The sequence below is a fragment of the Gymnoscopelus braueri genome (assembly GCF_963280865.1).
Source record: "Gymnoscopelus braueri genome assembly, chromosome: 18".
NCBI classification, from domain to species: Eukaryota; Metazoa; Chordata; class Actinopteri; order Myctophiformes; family Myctophidae; genus Gymnoscopelus; species Gymnoscopelus braueri.
In genome coordinates, this window is record NC_137618.1 from 18988856 (window position 1) to 19005828 (window position 16973).

At 42.5% G+C, this 16973-nt stretch overlaps 1 protein-coding gene across 5 annotated transcripts in view; it reads right to left on the reverse strand.

The window, feature by feature from the left end:
* Positions 1-3962: 3962 nt before the first annotated feature.
* The window catches only part of LOC308073864 (mitogen-activated protein kinase kinase kinase kinase 4-like), a 120067-nt gene continuing 107056 nt past the window's right edge, over positions 3963-16973 (reverse strand). For 4 of the 5 annotated variants that reach the window (XM_080413063.1, XM_080413061.1, XM_080413060.1 and 1 more), the window contains 10 exons: positions 16219-16611; positions 14398-14512; positions 13723-13890; positions 13393-13536; positions 10510-10644; positions 9674-9774; positions 8431-8580; positions 7657-7816; positions 7102-7241; positions 3963-6906 (listed from right to left, as the gene is read on the reverse strand). In XM_080413063.1, coding sequence (XP_080269189.1) covers positions 6823-6906; positions 7102-7241; positions 7657-7816; positions 8431-8580; positions 9674-9774; positions 10510-10644; positions 13393-13536; positions 13723-13890; positions 14398-14512; positions 16219-16611 — 1590 coding nt within the window. In that variant the 3' untranslated portion in view covers positions 3963-6822. Of the gene's footprint in view, positions 6907-7101; positions 7242-7656; positions 7817-8430; positions 8581-9632; positions 9775-10509; positions 10645-13392; positions 13537-13722; positions 13891-14397; positions 14513-16218; positions 16612-16973 lie in introns of those variants that run through there. The other variant, XM_080413062.1, reaches the window with a different exon arrangement.

Below are 16973 nucleotides of genomic sequence, written 5' to 3' on the forward strand. Positions count from 1 at the left end.
AAGAATACGCTTTTTGTATAGGATTGGACGTCTAGTCAGTAAGAATACTCTGAAGATTCTTGCAGGGGCCCTCATACAAGGTTATTATGATTATGCATGCACTTCATGGTATCATAACACCTCCAAGGCCTTAAAAACAAGGCTCCAAACATCCCAAAACAAACTAGTAAGGCTACTTCTTGAACTCAATCACAAAACCCATCTAACCCCTGCTCATTTTGCTAGGATTGGATGGCTTAGGGTTGAGGACAGAGTACAGCAACTTGCTATGGGCCAGGGGCCTGTTCCTCAAAAGGTGAATTAGAGCTAAAGCCTGGCTTTACCACCTATCCTGGCTTAATTTAGCCAGGATTAGAGCTGAGTCGGTTCCTCAAAAGTGAATTATCTTGAAGATTAGTTTAGCCAGTTCACCCTGGCTAAGTTTAGCCTTATCCGATTCCTCAAAAGAGAATTGAAGCAAGCCTACCTTAGTTACCATGGCAATTTAGCTGTGAAGTTAGCCTGGTCAGGAGCAGGCTAACAGCCAAGCTTACTTAATCCAGTGTCTTTGTTCTTCAAGTTTTTCCACAGTTAATTCAACACATGTGTTTGTATATGGACTCATTTGAATGACCCTGCATTCAAATAAAATGAAATCAATTCAATAAGATATAATCAATGTAATTATATTACTGAAATAGTGTGTGACCATGAATCATAATTGTTTCACAATAACTCATGTGAAATGTCATTGTCACTTTGTTAACACTATAACATTCATATTCACATTCATATTGTTGTTTGATAATATATATATACCTTTTTTTTTTATATATTATAAAAAATTTCTAACACATACATACATAGCCTACCTACATACCTACATACATACATACATACATACATACATACATATACATATATATATATATATATATATATATATATATATATATATATATATATATATATATATATTATTAGTTACGGGTTTAAAGTAGCCTCTTTGTAAGTCAATAAGGAGCATATTTTAAATGATCAATTTCTAGTCAATGGAGAAATTATTTTTTATTTCTTGTCCACCTTTGGAGTTACATCATGATGGCAAGGTAACTACACAACCAAAATTTCTACCAAAGTGGTCTTGCAAATGTGGGGTTATTGCGTGGGGTTATTGCGTGTCTCGTCCCGTCCCCCGCTCATCCCGTCGCGGTCAACCCCCCCGACCCCCGTCCCCCGTCCGTCCCGTCCCGTCCCGTCCATCCCGCCCGTCCCCCCGCGTCCCCCCCCCACGGGACGGGGGGTCCCGTCCCGTCCCGTCCCGTCCGTACGTCCTGTTGCCCGTCCAGCGCAAACACAATACTTTGCCACGCTTTCTCCCTGGATCTATTTATTGCGTCACGTTTCCTTTTCTGTTGATAACATGTTTCACTTCCTCATATGCTTGCATGACCTGCTGCTGTTCGGCCACAGAGAAAAACGCTGCTCGAGTTTTGTTCCCTGCTGCCATGATTGGTCAAGTTCAAGGAATCTGCGCTCGAGTTCATGGTCTTTTATAGAAATACGTCGCCGGCGAATCACCGCCCATTCAGCCTGGCTTCATTATCCTGGCTGGACACAGCCTGGTTTGACATAGCCTAGCTCGACAAAGTTGCTCCTTTTCAGCTTGGCTTGGCATCTGAGGAACGGAATAAACGAGGCTTTTCGGACCCGACTTTGTCAAGCCTGGATTTGGCTTAAGGCCAGGCTTTTTTAATTCACCTTTTGAGGAACAGGCCCCTGGTCTTCAAGATACACCACAACATTGGGATCCCCCTGTATTTGTCTAAATACTTCCAAAATGTTAATGAAGTCCACGATCATAACACCAGAGGCAGATTTGTCTCAACAAAGGGAATGAACTCGTTCTCATGCTATTCATCAAAAATGTGGAATGCCCTACCAAAAGGAGTAAAGGAGTGTAAAACCCTACTCACTTTAAAAACTGCCCTAAAGACACACCTTCAGGAGGCTGCAATTAGAAAATGGCCCCTGTCTAAGTCTTTTCAGCCTGGCTTGGCGTTCATGGGACGGAATAAACCAGGCTGTACGGACCAGACTTTGTCAAACCTGGATTTGACTTAAATCCAGGCTTATTGTCTCCGCCAGGCCGAAAGGCATGGCGAGAGAGTATGTTTTGCCCCCCGTCCGTCCGTCCGTCCGTCCGTCCGTCCGTCCGTCCGTCCGTCCGTCATTCTGTCTGTGGACAGCTAATCTCCGGCACCGTTGGCCTACTCGCAGTGAAACTGTGCACACACACTCCCTGGATGCCACAGCAGAACCTCTGCCCCAAATTTTTCACATGGCTCTTTTATAGCGCCACCAGGTGGCTGATTTGTGCAAAACATATTTTTTGACAGTACTCCTACAGATTTTGTCCAAAAATCCCGCAAATCGGTACACAGTATCTCTGTAGTCATTAAACAAAACAGGTCTTTCGGATTTTACATATTCCATCCTGATTGGCTAAAAATGTCTTCCAAAGTTTGCAGGAGTGCTCCGTTTTGAACAAAATGCCTCAAATCATGATCACAGCATGCAATTTCCTTGAAATATTGCACGCATATTTCCCCTATGTCGAGGAACAAATGCCACTTGAACATTTTCAAATCAGCCTCATGGTGGCGCTATAACAGGCCGATTCGTGTTTTTACCTATAACTGCACCGATCTGTGTAAAACTTTGTAAGCGCACTCCCTAGAGGTCAAGGAAAAACCTTTGCCCTGCATTTTTCACATCTGCCTTTTATAGCGCCCCCAGGGGGGCGACTTATGTAAAACATATTTCTTTACATTACTCCTTCCGATTTTATCCAAATTCCACGCAAATCGGTACACATGATCTCTATAGTCATGTGATCAAGACGGATGTTATTTTTCATATTCCATCCCGATTGGCTAAGATTGTCATCTAAAGTTTGCAGTAGTGGCTTGTTTTGAACAAAATGCTGCAAATCATTCTTTTCACGCACATTCACACTATGTTGAGGAGCAAATGCCACCCTTTAAACATTGGCCTGTTATAGCGCCACCAGCAGGTCTAATTTAGCAAAACACATTTTTTGATCAAATGCCTCAAATCATGAATGCAGTGTCCGATTGCCGTGCAAGGCCTAAGAAGAAATGGCACCCTTTTCACATTGGCCTATTATTAGCGCCACCAGGAGGCCACAATAACCTACCTGACCTGGCGGAGACCTGTGCTCGAGGAGCACTTTTTCTAGTTTAATTCTCCTTTCGTGTAATAGGCCCATGGTTTCGGCAACTGTGACATCATATCATCATCACCGCCTGCCTTGCGATTGGCTGAATGTAAGAACGAAACAACAAGGACAAGGACATTAGACAATCAGCCCCAACCTTTTCCATTGACACGAATGGGAAAATGGGACAGCTCCCACTCACATATTTTTCTCTCGGAAACTGTAAGGCTTACAGTTACCCAACTTGGTAGAGAGGTTCACAGTCCAGAGGCCTATGCAAGAAATAATAATTACACCAGTCAGCAGAGGCTGCATATTTAAATTACTTTTCATAGTTTATTCAAAGAAAAAAGACCTTCAGGAAAATACAGGGCATTCCTGTCATACACAGAGCACATAAGTTAGAGTAGCATGGCAGAAACACTTAAGGAGAAAAACAAACAATAAAAACATGTCAAACCGGCATGTAAAGCCTGCGAGAGAAGAACGATAATGTTTCCACATCCAAATGAACCATACATTTAATTCTGAGAGTACAAATGTAGCCAAATAGGCCACATTATGGGTCCATTTGGTTACATTTCTACACTCTCAAAGTTAAATTAACACTCAGGATTACTGTATACAATGTGTGTTCTTTATTGACCTGTAAGTAAGTTATTGAATTTGGGGATATTGAATTTGGGGATAAAGCGTGGCAATGGCCACAAAAAAAAACCTAATACAAAATGTACTTAAAAAAAAAAAAAAGTGCAAAAACTAAAAGAAAGCAAAGATGCTTATGAATACAACATAAATATGATGCACATTAGTGTAACAAAATAGTGTCTCTGTAAACATTTTTTGTCCACCTAGGGTTGAGTGTTAGAATATTAAACCACCACATATTCACCAAATACATAAAACTTACAGAAACAACGCAGAATCAACTATCGTTAAGCTTCTCGACTAGCTCTAAAACGCAAGATTACACAATGCTTCAAGTTAAATCTTTAAAATGCATTTCCAAGTAGTGGTTTCCATAACACATCTATACCTCTTTTTCTTATTAAAGTTTGCCCTCTTAGCATTCCCCCCCCCCAAAATCAGAGATACATTTTTTATATAGGCAAATGATTTCCACATGTTCCTACATAAGTGAATAAAACAAGAGACTGTGGAAACTTTGAATACATACTGTAGACCTCAGACAATACAGCACTGGGGTCCAATTTTCTATTGGCTTCTTCAAACAGGGAAAAGTTGGTGAAAAACAATTATTGATTGTACTGACTTGTACACACACACACACACACACACACACACACACACACACACATGTGCGTGCGATTGTTTTCATGGAAAAACATGGGAGGGGTTACTTTACTTGTGAAGTCAGAGTAGACACCGGGATGGACTTTGGCCCTTTTTGAGTGAACTATGTTCCATCCTTCGCTGAAGCAGGGTTTCTTGGGAAATGGAGAAAACTCCACCTGTCTGTGAATGGCAGGTGTGAATGTTGATATTGCAGTCCATTGATCAGTCTTTCACATAAACAGACTACTTAGAAAGTAAGGGTGTGTGGTGAGGGAAAAACAAAGATTCACTCCCAAAAACTGGGTATTCGTCTTCACTTTCTTCACAAAAGACGAAATGTTCTGCTTGTATCTTTCCGCAGTAACGCATCATCACAAGAAAAGGACAGAGCACCCGACACTCGAGTGGGAGCCTGAATTAAGTGTTTGAACGTTGAGCAAAAAGGCTTTACATCCCTTCCACCACTGATAGAAATGACTTATCTTGTCAGTGTGAGGAGGATCTCACACATTAGATTCTAGAAGCATCTCTGGCAAACCTCGTACAGCGTGGTTTGCCCACTGAAAAATCTTACATCTTATGGAGAGGCTGTTGTTTTCCACTGTGTTAAACTTTGAAATTGAACATCTAAAGTTGATCACTTGTGAAAAGAGAATAATAATCATGTCATGCCTTGGACCATCACACAGTATTTTCTGTCTACATTCTTGACACTTAGTGCATTGCATTCATAAACATGATACAAAAGAAAAGTTACGAAAACAGAGAGAGAAACTCTACCTTTCCTGCTATCTGCAATTGGAAAAAAACTAAACAAAACAAAACATTGCTGACCATGTGTAACCATCCTGCTACAAAAACTTACATTTATGACAACACGACCCCCCTCCTTGCCTGTTGGCCCTTTTACAAGCACACACACATACTAATCACCTTTGACGTTTTAGCACGCTCTTTTCTTGTCTTTTTTTTTGTTATATCTGACTCTTCACAGCAGTACTAGATCCTCAAGCTCAGGACGCTCATGACCGCTCGCCCCATGACCAACAGGAAAAGATAAACATGAGCACTGACACTACCCATGAGATTAAATGAACTTTTATTATACATAGACACCATTATTTTATTTTTTTGGACCGCACCCACTTCTACCTCCTTCGACTTCTCCAGAGACAAAACAAAAACAAAAACATGGTTCTGTGGGTTTCGGAGTTAAAAGCAAGCAAACTGTGGACCATGTTTAAATGTGTGTAAATCTTTTAAAAACAAAGTAAAAGACATGTTAAACTCCACATAATTACACTTATCTTTAGGGAATAATAATAATAATTCAAAAAAATACTATTCTCAAATCCATCTGGTTGAACATCTCTTTCTCGCTCACATAGATTCCCCTTTAAGAATGCCTGCCCAAACAGCACAATACTCAACAAGGTACACACGTCTGTTGTGCCCTGCCCGACATACTACCAGAGTTACGGTAACAACCTCTAGGCTCCTCCCACCCACTATGAGCACATCCATTGGCTGCCTTGCTCCCTTATTCCCTCCCTCTTTCTCTCTTTTCTCTGACTGACGGCTTCAACCTCTAACCAGCAGTCAGCAGTCATTGGACCAAACAGAAATACAGTACATTTACATACACTACTGTAGCATTAATACTGGAGTCTCCGCCCTCATGCCCCCTTATAAACGCTATAAACAGGGACGAGGGAAGAGTAGGGGGCTCTTGAAAGATGCAGAGTTGCAGAGAGTAATAGTAGTAGCAGTAGCTAGAAGACCCCAAGCTCGTTGGCCAGTCCCAGGAAACAAGAAAAATTGCAGACGCAGAGGTCATGCATCGGCACGGTATCGACCTACGCCACGTGCCCAACAATCTGACAAGCACCAAGAAAATGGGGCAAATAATCGCCTTCACCCCCCCCCTCTTCATAATTCACATTACATTTTCCACTCTATATTTTTTTCTTCTGTTCATCCTTGATTAACGTAAAATTCGTATTATGTATACATTTCGTCATATCTGGTGTTTCGCGGCCTAGGGGCGACTACTACGCATCTTTGACCGGCTGTCGGGTGTCATGGTGACAAGCAGGAGCCCCGGTGCTCAGCTGGAGCAGGGCAGCAGCCCCGGATTGCCATTGCAGGTGTTCTACTTGTTGAAGCCTATTCGGGGTGGGTTGGTTTGTTGGTTGGCTGGCTTTTTGGTTGTCCGTTGGCTTGAACGTGGAAAGGACTTCGACGGTGAGTTTTTTATTTTTTTTGGGGATCCAGTGTTAGCGAGGGAGAAGTAGGGTCCTGGGCCTCTACCAGCTGAGGAGGTTGGTGCGTCCCAGGGTCATGAAGTAAACCTGGCTAGAGCCACCGGATCGCACCGAGGCAAAGAACACCTGATGGAGGGACAGAGACCAACATTTAGCATAATTTTTCAAAAAAGCGAAAATAGACAATCTATCTACGATGCGTTGCGAGCTTGTAGATTGGCTATTTTCACTAGTTTGGGTCCCCAGGGACACATAAAATTTCACTTTTGGGAAACAGTGAAACAGTGCACTGAGCTACGGCAAGTAACTACCAAGTCCTACCTTGTCATTTCTCTCACAGAGGAACTTCAGTCTCTGGGCTCTCTTGTGCATGAAGACCCCGTCGAGATGACCGGTCTCCACAGAGCGGATCTCGATGGCCTTCTCTCCCCAGCCCATGATCTGGTTAGAACGGATGTAGGCTGGAGGGGAGAGAGAACCAACAGCAGTGAGACTGAGACAGATTATTATGCGATCATCATGGGAGACTCTTAAGGTTCCATTTTCACACTTTCAGGGTTAAATTCAAGCTGCACTTTGTAACTTCTTTTGTGTGATTTCAATGTTATCCGTGTCATACATTTTTGGAATAAGAAATAGAGGATCTTGGGTTAGGGTTTAGAAGGCGTTTTTAAAATCGGCCTCAGGTCTAAATGGGTTAAGTACGAGTACTCGAGTGTCTACCACTGCAGCATCATTTCATGGCACACAATCACTCACCCACTGAGGTGGGCATCTCCCCCCACTGAGCATCATTGATGGCACACACTCACTTGCCCACTGAGGTGGGCATTTCACCCCCCCCCTGAGCATCATTCATGGCACACACTCACTCACCCACTGAGGTGGGCATCTCCCCCCACTGCAGCACCACGTCCTTGGTGATGCGTCCGTAGGTGTTGACGTAGACGCCCTCGTCCTCGTAGCAGACCAGCAGCTCGATGCCGTCCGTGTTGGGCAGGATGATGATGGCGTGGGACTGGATATGGGTCGTGATCTGAACCGAGGGAAGCCGTTAAGAATGCAGAGATTTTAATCGAAACTCAACTCTGCAACTTGGCTAAATAATTTAGGTCTGTGAAATATGAAGTACGTACTACGTATGTGTGGGCAGGTAGAAGCTGTGTGTGTGAAGTGGCGGACAGTAATGGAGTAAATGTCCTTGAGTACTGTACTTACAGTAAGTACAGATTCTGAGGATCTGTACTTTACTTGAGTATTAGATTTTTTTAAATAATTATTACTCTTAAGTACATTTCCAAGACAAATATTTTACTGGAAGGCTGTAAATTACTGAGTACCTTTAGGTTGGCTGTTTATTTTTTTCTTCCCTAAAATGCAATTGGACACACTTCTGCTCTCACACTAGCCGTGTTTCTGGCTTCTCTTTACTTCTACTTTTACTTTTACTTGTACTTTAAGTATTTTTCAAAGCATGTACTTTTGAATGCTTAAGTATATTTAAAAGCAATGACTAAGTAGACTAGTCAGAGTAAATTTGAGCAGGAGTATCTGTACTCTTACTCAAGTACTGGGGTCTCGTAATTTGTACTTCGTCTGTGTGTGTGCGTGCGTGCGTGTGTGTGCGTGTGCGTGTGTCTTGGCACGTACGTGTGTGGGCAGGTAGATGTCGTAGACCGCCCCAGAGTCAACATCCACAGCATGGAAGCCTGAGCAGGAGCCATAGATGACCTTTAACCTCTGGCCCTCTTCCACTGTCAGGTCAACCAGTAGAGGCTTGTGAACCAGGTCACCAAATGACTAAAAATAGAAACAGAAAGATATTGATTAACCACTTAAACCCTCTAGACTTAGGGTTTACGCCGGCTCTGTACCTGGACCGCTTTTCCCCCCCCCGTCTACTCCAAATATCTTCTCCAAAAATAGCCGTCTCCCTAGAATAATCTCCCTTGAATACGGATGCTGGGGTTAAACAGTTAGATCACCACCAACATATTAGTGACTTGGCCAGGTAAAGCAGGAGGAGCTACAGGTCCATTTGGTTCCATTTGTACACTCTCAGTTAAATTAACACTCAGGATGTTACTGTGCAGGAGCTATAATAAAGTTTAAGTTCACAAAATGAATCTAATAACTATTAAAAAAAGCCATGCTACACTATGTCCTCCAATGTAAAAATCATTTTAAAAAAATGCCATGCTACACTATGTCCTCCATTGTAAAAACCATTAAAAACAATGCCATGCTAAACTATGTAGTCCAAAGGTCTCCGCCAGGTCCAGCAAAGTTTGGAATCCAGTCACAGATGGAAATGGGCGTTGCGTAATAATCCAAGGGAAAAAATCATTTGGATTGTATGACCTATGGTTCAAGAGCAAAACAATGAAAAATGTATGTGCGTGCAAAGTTTCACAGCAATCGGACGCTGCGTTCATGACTTGAGGCATTTTGTTCAAAACGGGCCACTTCTGCAAACTATACTATATTGTTTTGCAAAAATCGACCTCCTGAACGATTAAAAAAAATTGGTGTGGAAGTTCTTCATTGGCCTACTGGGAGAGTGCAAAGTTTCACGCCGAACAGTCCAAAAGTGGCAGAGATTAGCCACACACACACACACACAGTCTCGGCCATGCCATCGGCCTGGCGGAGACAAAAATGCTACACTATGTTTTCCAATGTAAAAAACATTGTTTTTAAATTGCCATGCTACATTATGTCGTCTAATGTAAAAAACATACCAAAAAAATGCCATGCTACACTACGTTTGTCGTCCAGTGTGTCAGACAAGGAAATGAGCACTATGTTCCATAATTACTCATTGACATGTAATTAATACGTTTGAGTTAAACCTTTTTTGATGGATAAAAACGGATTGTCTTTATGCAGTCACCTTGAAGGCCATAAACTTATGGTACGGTTTGGGCGCCCAGGCATAGACCTCCACAGAGTTCTTCAGGGCCAGCACCAGGAATTTGATCCTCTCATATTTCACTGGGGAACAAAATAAAAGGCACACATGAGAACACTTTAACAGCATATTGATCACTGTGAAGCATCCATATGGGCGTCACCTTGGCACATAGAGAGCTAATTCAACCAATGGGATTCACCAAAGTGCCCCTGAGCAACACACAACAACCAACCAATAATCAAGACTCTAGTATTGTCACTGTAATATGCTGCTTGCCCTCCCTTATTTGCTATTATTTTTTTGTTTTGTTTTTTGTGTTTTTGTTTGTATTGTATGTCTTTTAATTTATTTTACTCCAGTTTGTTTACTTGATTACATTCATGATACAACTTTCTGTGAAAAAAGTAAAAAGTCAATAAAAAGTTGTAAAAAAAAAAAAAGGACTCTCTCAATCATCAAGACCTCTGGACAAGGATGTAGTCACTGTTGGGCAGTATCCTTGAATCTCCATATTTACATTTTGGGGGGAAATTAATGTCCTACCTCGTCACGTGTCGCACAAAAGTAGCAAAAAAAACCTGATCTACAGTACAAGCTCACAACGCACTGCGACATGGCATGTTGTGATCTTGTAGATCTTGTGACTAAATAACAACTATACATTTGATCCATTGGAACACAGGATATTTTCCCCCCCATTTACTGAAAAGTAACAGTTTTGGACATACAGTACAAGGTTTCCACAGCGCCTGGACTGGTCACAGTACAGTTGATTTAACACTATGAATGTACCAAACATTAGTTACTGTACATACCAACTTTGTAATGAACGCAGCCCTCCAGCTCTCCAACGGTGGTCCAGCCCTGTTTCTTCTCTACTTCTGGGTCGTTGTGAAGGATCTTGTTCCTGAGCCATGACAGGTAGTACACGCGCAACTTGTTCTTTTTACCTGAGGGAGGGAAGGATGGATGGACGGACGGACGGATGAATCAGGGGAAAAGGTTGAATATGGGGTAGAGTGGGAGAAACAGAAGCAGGTGGTTAGACAGGTAGGCAATTACACAGTATGAAGGTCAGGAATTGAGAGGTGAAAGGCCATGATATGAAGTTAATGTTACTGACTCAACTGAATCCCCTGACATAAAATCCTAAACCAAGAGCAATTGTGTAGTGTTTTCTAGCTTTCTTCTCTTGACAGATTATTTGCTGGTAGATGAAACATTGGTGTATTTTAAATCAGCGTTTAAAATATGTAGATAACAGCAGAAGACTTTCATTATTTTCAGGAACAAGCAATACTAGCGCTACTATCCATTTAACCCATTAAGACCGGGAAAGGATCTGTGTCATTTTTAGATCTTAACCACTTTAATCATATCTTATACTTTGGCTATTCAAAAACAAGCAACCAGCGTATCACTTCGTGCCGCGCTGCAACCTTGTAGATCAGCTTTTTTTTTTAATCATGAACATTTGTGCGAATCTTTGAATATATACATTTTAACTCAAATCTTTGCTTCTGGGGGTCCTTGACATGAAAAAGTTTGAGAACCACTGATATAGAAACATAAGTTATTCAGAAAACTGTTTGTATTTAGAAAACTTTTGTAGAAACGGCCTCAGGTCTTAATGGGTTAAAACACCCTCCCAGTGCTTACAGTCATGGTGTTACATGCACTGGTTGAGAATATGCACACATAGTCACCAAAGAGGAAATGTGTTTTCCTGATAAATGCTGTGTCTGACACAGCATTTCAGGATTTAAGAATCAGGAATTATGTGTTCAAGCTGAAGTATTAAAAAAGTAACCATAAAAAGGAAACCCTTCAGCGTAGTACAGATGGATTAAGGCAAAATAAAATATCTCGCCTGAAAAAAGTTGTTAGACCTAAAGTCCTAAAAATCTGCGATTTGTGAAACGGCGTGAAAGGAGCACCCACACACTTGCAACGTGTTGCAGACATGTTGTAAGCTTGTAGATAGCATATATATTCACTGCGTGACAAGCATAGAAGACATTCTGGCTTCAATGGAATCCAAATGACTGAAATCAGTCGTGGTGGCGGAGAACTTTAACCCTTTAAGACCTGAGGCGATTTTTTTAAATGTTTTCAAAATTTTTACAGTTTTTTGAAAAAAATCTAAAAATTTTTTTTCAAGATTTTTCAAAAATAGCAGATCTACAAGCTCGTAGCGCGGCACTCGGTGCCGCGCTATGAGCTTGTATATCTGCTGTTTTTGAATAGCCAAAGACATCTAAAGTGACACAGATGCGTTCCAGGTATCAATGGGTTAATCCATGAGTACACAATTTTAACAGGGCAAACTTGAGGTGTACAGTACATAGTTGAGATGGTTTTGGCTTTTTCAGAATCCTCTAGTCACTAGAATGCTCCTCCTGGTACCGCAGCGACGCTTAAAAAAAGCAAACGGACCCTTTACACAGTAAAATCCTCAGTGTTAATGTATCCATTTGTAACTCTGAAGCTCCGTTTACATTGCCCAGCGCATGCCGCAAAAGATTAAAGGGGTAGTTCACCCCCAAAATAACTTTTTTTCTATTGATTACTGACCATCTGGAGCCTTGAATTCATAGATATTATTTTGTTTTTGTCACATTCCTAAGCCAATAATTTGATTATAATAAATGTGTCCCCATTGATTCCGGTAGGAGACACAAATGCATTTGTGTCTCCTACCGGAATCAATGGGGCTAAATTTATTATAATCAAATAATAAAGGAAGGAATGCGACAAAATCAAAAAAATATCCATGAATTCAAGGCTCCATGGGGTGAGTAATCAATAGAAAAAAAGTTATTTGGGGGGTGAACTACCCCTTTAACTTCAAGTTTCTATGCGTTGTCCATGTAAATGAGCGTTTCAAGCTTTTCTTTAGCGTCGTGGAGCTGGACAGCAAAATGCGTCACTTAAAACCTCCCACGAGAGAGTGTTTGTACTCTCTCAGAGTTAAATTAATGTTTTACATTGTATTGACACGCAAAGGAGGTTTACACAAAATCTGTTTAGCTACAGTAGAAATACGGTTGGGACACCCACCTGTGACGACACTGCCTGATGACAGACAAGGACAGTGTGTGTGTGTGTGTGTGTGTGTGTGTGTGTGTGTGTGTGTGTGTGTGTGTGTGTGTGTGTGTGTGTGTGTGTGTGTGCACGTGCATGTACTGTCTGTACCTGAAATGGATATAAATAGTACAGATGGGTCATAAGCGCCCTACTTCTGTGTTCCCAGCCACCTAATTTGCTAGGCAACCCGGTGACGCTTTAGTGCTATGGGAACAGCCGTGCACAATGATTCTGAATTCAAACAGACACGTGACACGTGACACGTCAGAAGCACAGCGTTGCTGTGAACAGAAACATCCCGTTCTACTCCGTTCTATTTCTATGCCACTGGTTCTCAAAGTGGAGTCCAGGGAACCCCCAGGGGTCCTTGAGGGGGTCCAAGGGGATCCCCAGCTAAATTACGTTACATAGCATAGCATAAACCATTTTGTTGAACCATTTTAACCCTCCATAAGTCGGCTATTTGAAAATTGTAGATTATTTTCACAACACAAATCTTGTGTGGGGGTCCCTGGCCCAAAGAATTTTCAGATGGGGGGTCCGTGGCCAAATGCATATTCATTTGGGGGTACTTGACACGAAGAAGTTTGAGAATCACTGTTCTATAGTACCTGATATAGTGACGAGGACGTTGAGTCCTTCCAGGACGTCCATCTGCTGGAAACGCCGTCGGCTGATCAGAGGGTACACCTTCCCCTGACCGCTACGATCCAACAGCATCAGTCCACTCTCTGTCCCCACCAGCAAGTTCACCCCTACACACACATATATACATTTTTATTTAATTTTGTTTAAAAAAAGAAAGAAAGATTTTTCTCATAATGGTGCACTTATGATGAGTGTTAACAGTATCTATTGACTTGATGATGAGTGTTATGTATTGTCTTATGATGAGTGTTCTACGTATATTGTCTTATGAGGAGTGTTATGCATCGTCTTACCCCAGAGAGCGGCACACAGTATCTCAGAGTTGAACCTCTTCTTGTACTTGCGTATCTCGGGCGTGTCACTCTGCGGGCGCGTGTTCACTGGGTTGACGTTGACCACCGAGCCCTTCCGAGATGGGTCAGCCCTCAGCGCCTCCGCCAGCCTGGCATCGTTAGCATAACCTAAAAGGGCAAAGGGCAGGGCTTAGGTAGGGGCGTATATGTAGGATGGATGTAGAATTCGACGGGCAGGGGTCAACATTAGAGAGATGTTTGCCTTTGTTTTGCTACAGGTGAACCTTAAGCAGGGTTTATTAACATAAAGTAACCAAAGGGTTACAATGCTTTGCAGAGGAGAATCTGACATTCTTTACACCTTTAAACTTAAAAGCTACAGTATGAAGGTTGACTTAAAAATGACATATGTACTGTATAAACCAGACACGGTCTAGTAATGGTGCAATCTGTAGCTAGTTTCCATGATGTGCAGTTTGTGAAGAAAGTAGCAATGTTGTGCTTAAACTGCATGAGGTGAGCTGTGAATGGCATCGTAGCGTCAGCATGTTGACAATGTAGATGTTCAGGGTCTGTTCCTGTCAAAAGGCAAGGGATTTATCCCATTGTCCAAATTGCTGTCTTTCTAAACGTCCTTAGATGTGAGGTGGCTCAGGAATTCCCCGTAGGACTTACCGACATTGTTCAAGGCAGCGGTGGATGGAGAGACCTGGAGGAGACGCGGGTCGATGAACGGTGTGAAGGAAGAGGAGGACTTGTGTTTCTGCATGGTGTTACTGCTAGAATGGCTCTACACCGGAAGAAAACCAGACAAACTCAGTGAAATGAGGATCTTACTGCGCTACATGGCTTAGAGATCACATCAAAACATTATTTGTACAATACTATTGTTTGTTTACATGTGATGCTCGTAGATACATAATCAAAAAGGAAAAAAACAGCTGTGTTGAGAGTCAACATGCAGTAGATGACTTAACGAGATGAGCAAACAAACTGAGGACATGCAAATAGAAAAATACAACAGGACTTTGACGAGGAGAAATGATACACTGAGGAAAAATTTGAACAGGCAAAAACAAGGGGCTTTATGGTGGAGGGTAAAACAAATGGAATGCTCCAACCCAAAAGAGGAAAAAAAAGAGGAAGGACAATTAAAATACCTGCCGTCCTCCTCCTAACGTTCCCCTCGCTGTCAAACGTTATCTGGGGAATATGAGTCTTTGAGTAATTTACTGAACAGGAGTACATGAGCTTCAGATGAATCTCAGGGGGTTTGCTTGGACGAATAATCATGGCAGAGGATCCAGCAAATATTGCTATCAGCTACGTCAACTAGGCCTATTTTGAGCCTAACAAAACTCACTCTGTAGAGTAGACATTGGTTCAATCGTTCGTTAACACAGCGGCCACTTTTCTCTTACAGTATGTCACCCGTGTGATGCAAGAGCTAAATGGCCGGCATGTGAGGTTCTCATAATGTATTTGTTTGAGATTTTTTTTTTGTCTGTGTAAAGGTAATAGTGTTCCTAAATTTTAGATTCTTCTTTTATCATCTTTCAAAAAACGTCTCAAAAAGTGTCCCTCCACCGTCATCTGGTTAATAGAAGCTTGTGTCAGTAGAGGAAAGTGGAACAAGAATTCAGATTGCCAGAAAGGGCTGCCACAAACACTGGCAAACAGCAGAGGGCGCTCCAACCAATTCCAGGCCATAGGAGGAAGATGTCAAGAAGACCATATCATCACATTGTGGGATTCAACACCTAACCACCATGTGCTTTTCTTGTGCACTGCAACCCATGTGTCCCTCGAAAACTAATGATGTAATTTCAACTGAAGAAGGCCGTGCTGGCCACTACGCAAGGGTTATCCTAGTTTTTAACAACTTCTATTATGAACTAGCCACATCAATAAAGGCTTTTAAACTTGTTTTCACCAGAAGAGTGCCTAGTTTTTTTTCCTTTGTTGAAGAAGGTGTTTTTTTTATTTTTATATAATAATAATAATGCATGGCAGTGATTCTCAAAGTGGGGTCCGGGGACTCCCAGGGGTATTTAAGGGGGTTCCAGGGGGTCCCCAGCAAAATGTGTTAATATAGCATCAAAATCAACGACTTTAATCCCAGTTTATACTTTGGCTATTCAAAATGAGCCATCCTACAAGCTCATAATGCGTTTTAACTGCTATTTTTGAACATTTTAAACATTAATAATTTATCATTTTGAAACATTTTAACAACACAATTCTATTATGGGGGTCTCTGGCACAAAATCCCTTCAGATGGGGGTCCACGACTAAATACATATCAATTTGGGGGTCCTTGACATGAAAATGTTTGAGAACCACTGATCTAAAGTATTTTTTAATTATAAATTAGCCTTTACTGTGTTCTACTGGCCATGATGATCCAGACTTCTCGCCACCATTCCTTCTACACCAGGACTGAACGGAAGAGAAAACGCAGCCTTGGCCGAGAGGAGGCGCAAGGGCACAACGTACCTCCATGAGGATGCTGAGTTTATCCAGGGGACTCTGGGGGGACATGGACATGGAGGGGCTGGCGAGGCCGGAGGAGGAAGGGGAGATGGAGGAGGGAGAGGAGGGGGAGGAGGAGGAGGAGGGATGGTGGCTCTGCTGGATCAGGTCGGGGAGGAGGTGAATGCGGCCGGCAAAGCCGTTCCTGTCTGGATGCTGCGGCTGCTGCCCTCCGCCTGGGTGTGGGGGGTGGTGGTGGTGATGGTGGTGTTGGTGGTGGTGTGGGTTGGGGGTGTGGTGGCCTAGCCCGGAGCCCGGCACAGAGCCGGGACTCGGGGCAAAGCCTGTGAGCAGGCCGGCGGGGCTTTGGCTCTGCCCCGGACTGGGGACAGGGCGCTTTTTGTTGTCACCTGCACTCTGGAAGTACAAAGAGGGATACAGAGCCTTGGGTCTAGGTTTGAGTCTTACGAGCTGAGAGGAAGGGAAGGTGTTAGCTAGGGAGAAGGGCCAACTACGGCGGCTATTCTAAAGACAGAAAGAGAAGCTGTTGTTAGTATTCCTTCAAACGGTTGTGGTGTTCAGTCATAATAATACAATGTGATAATTCTATGTGATAGTTTAATTACATTTTTTTGAGGTTTGGACAGGGGGTCCCATTGCACCCCCCCAACCCTGCGCTGTGATTAGCCACCATTGTACCCCCCTAACCCTGCACCGTGATTGGCCAATCACAGTCTATTCAGGACTGTGATTGGCTAGTGAAACATGACACATGTCCA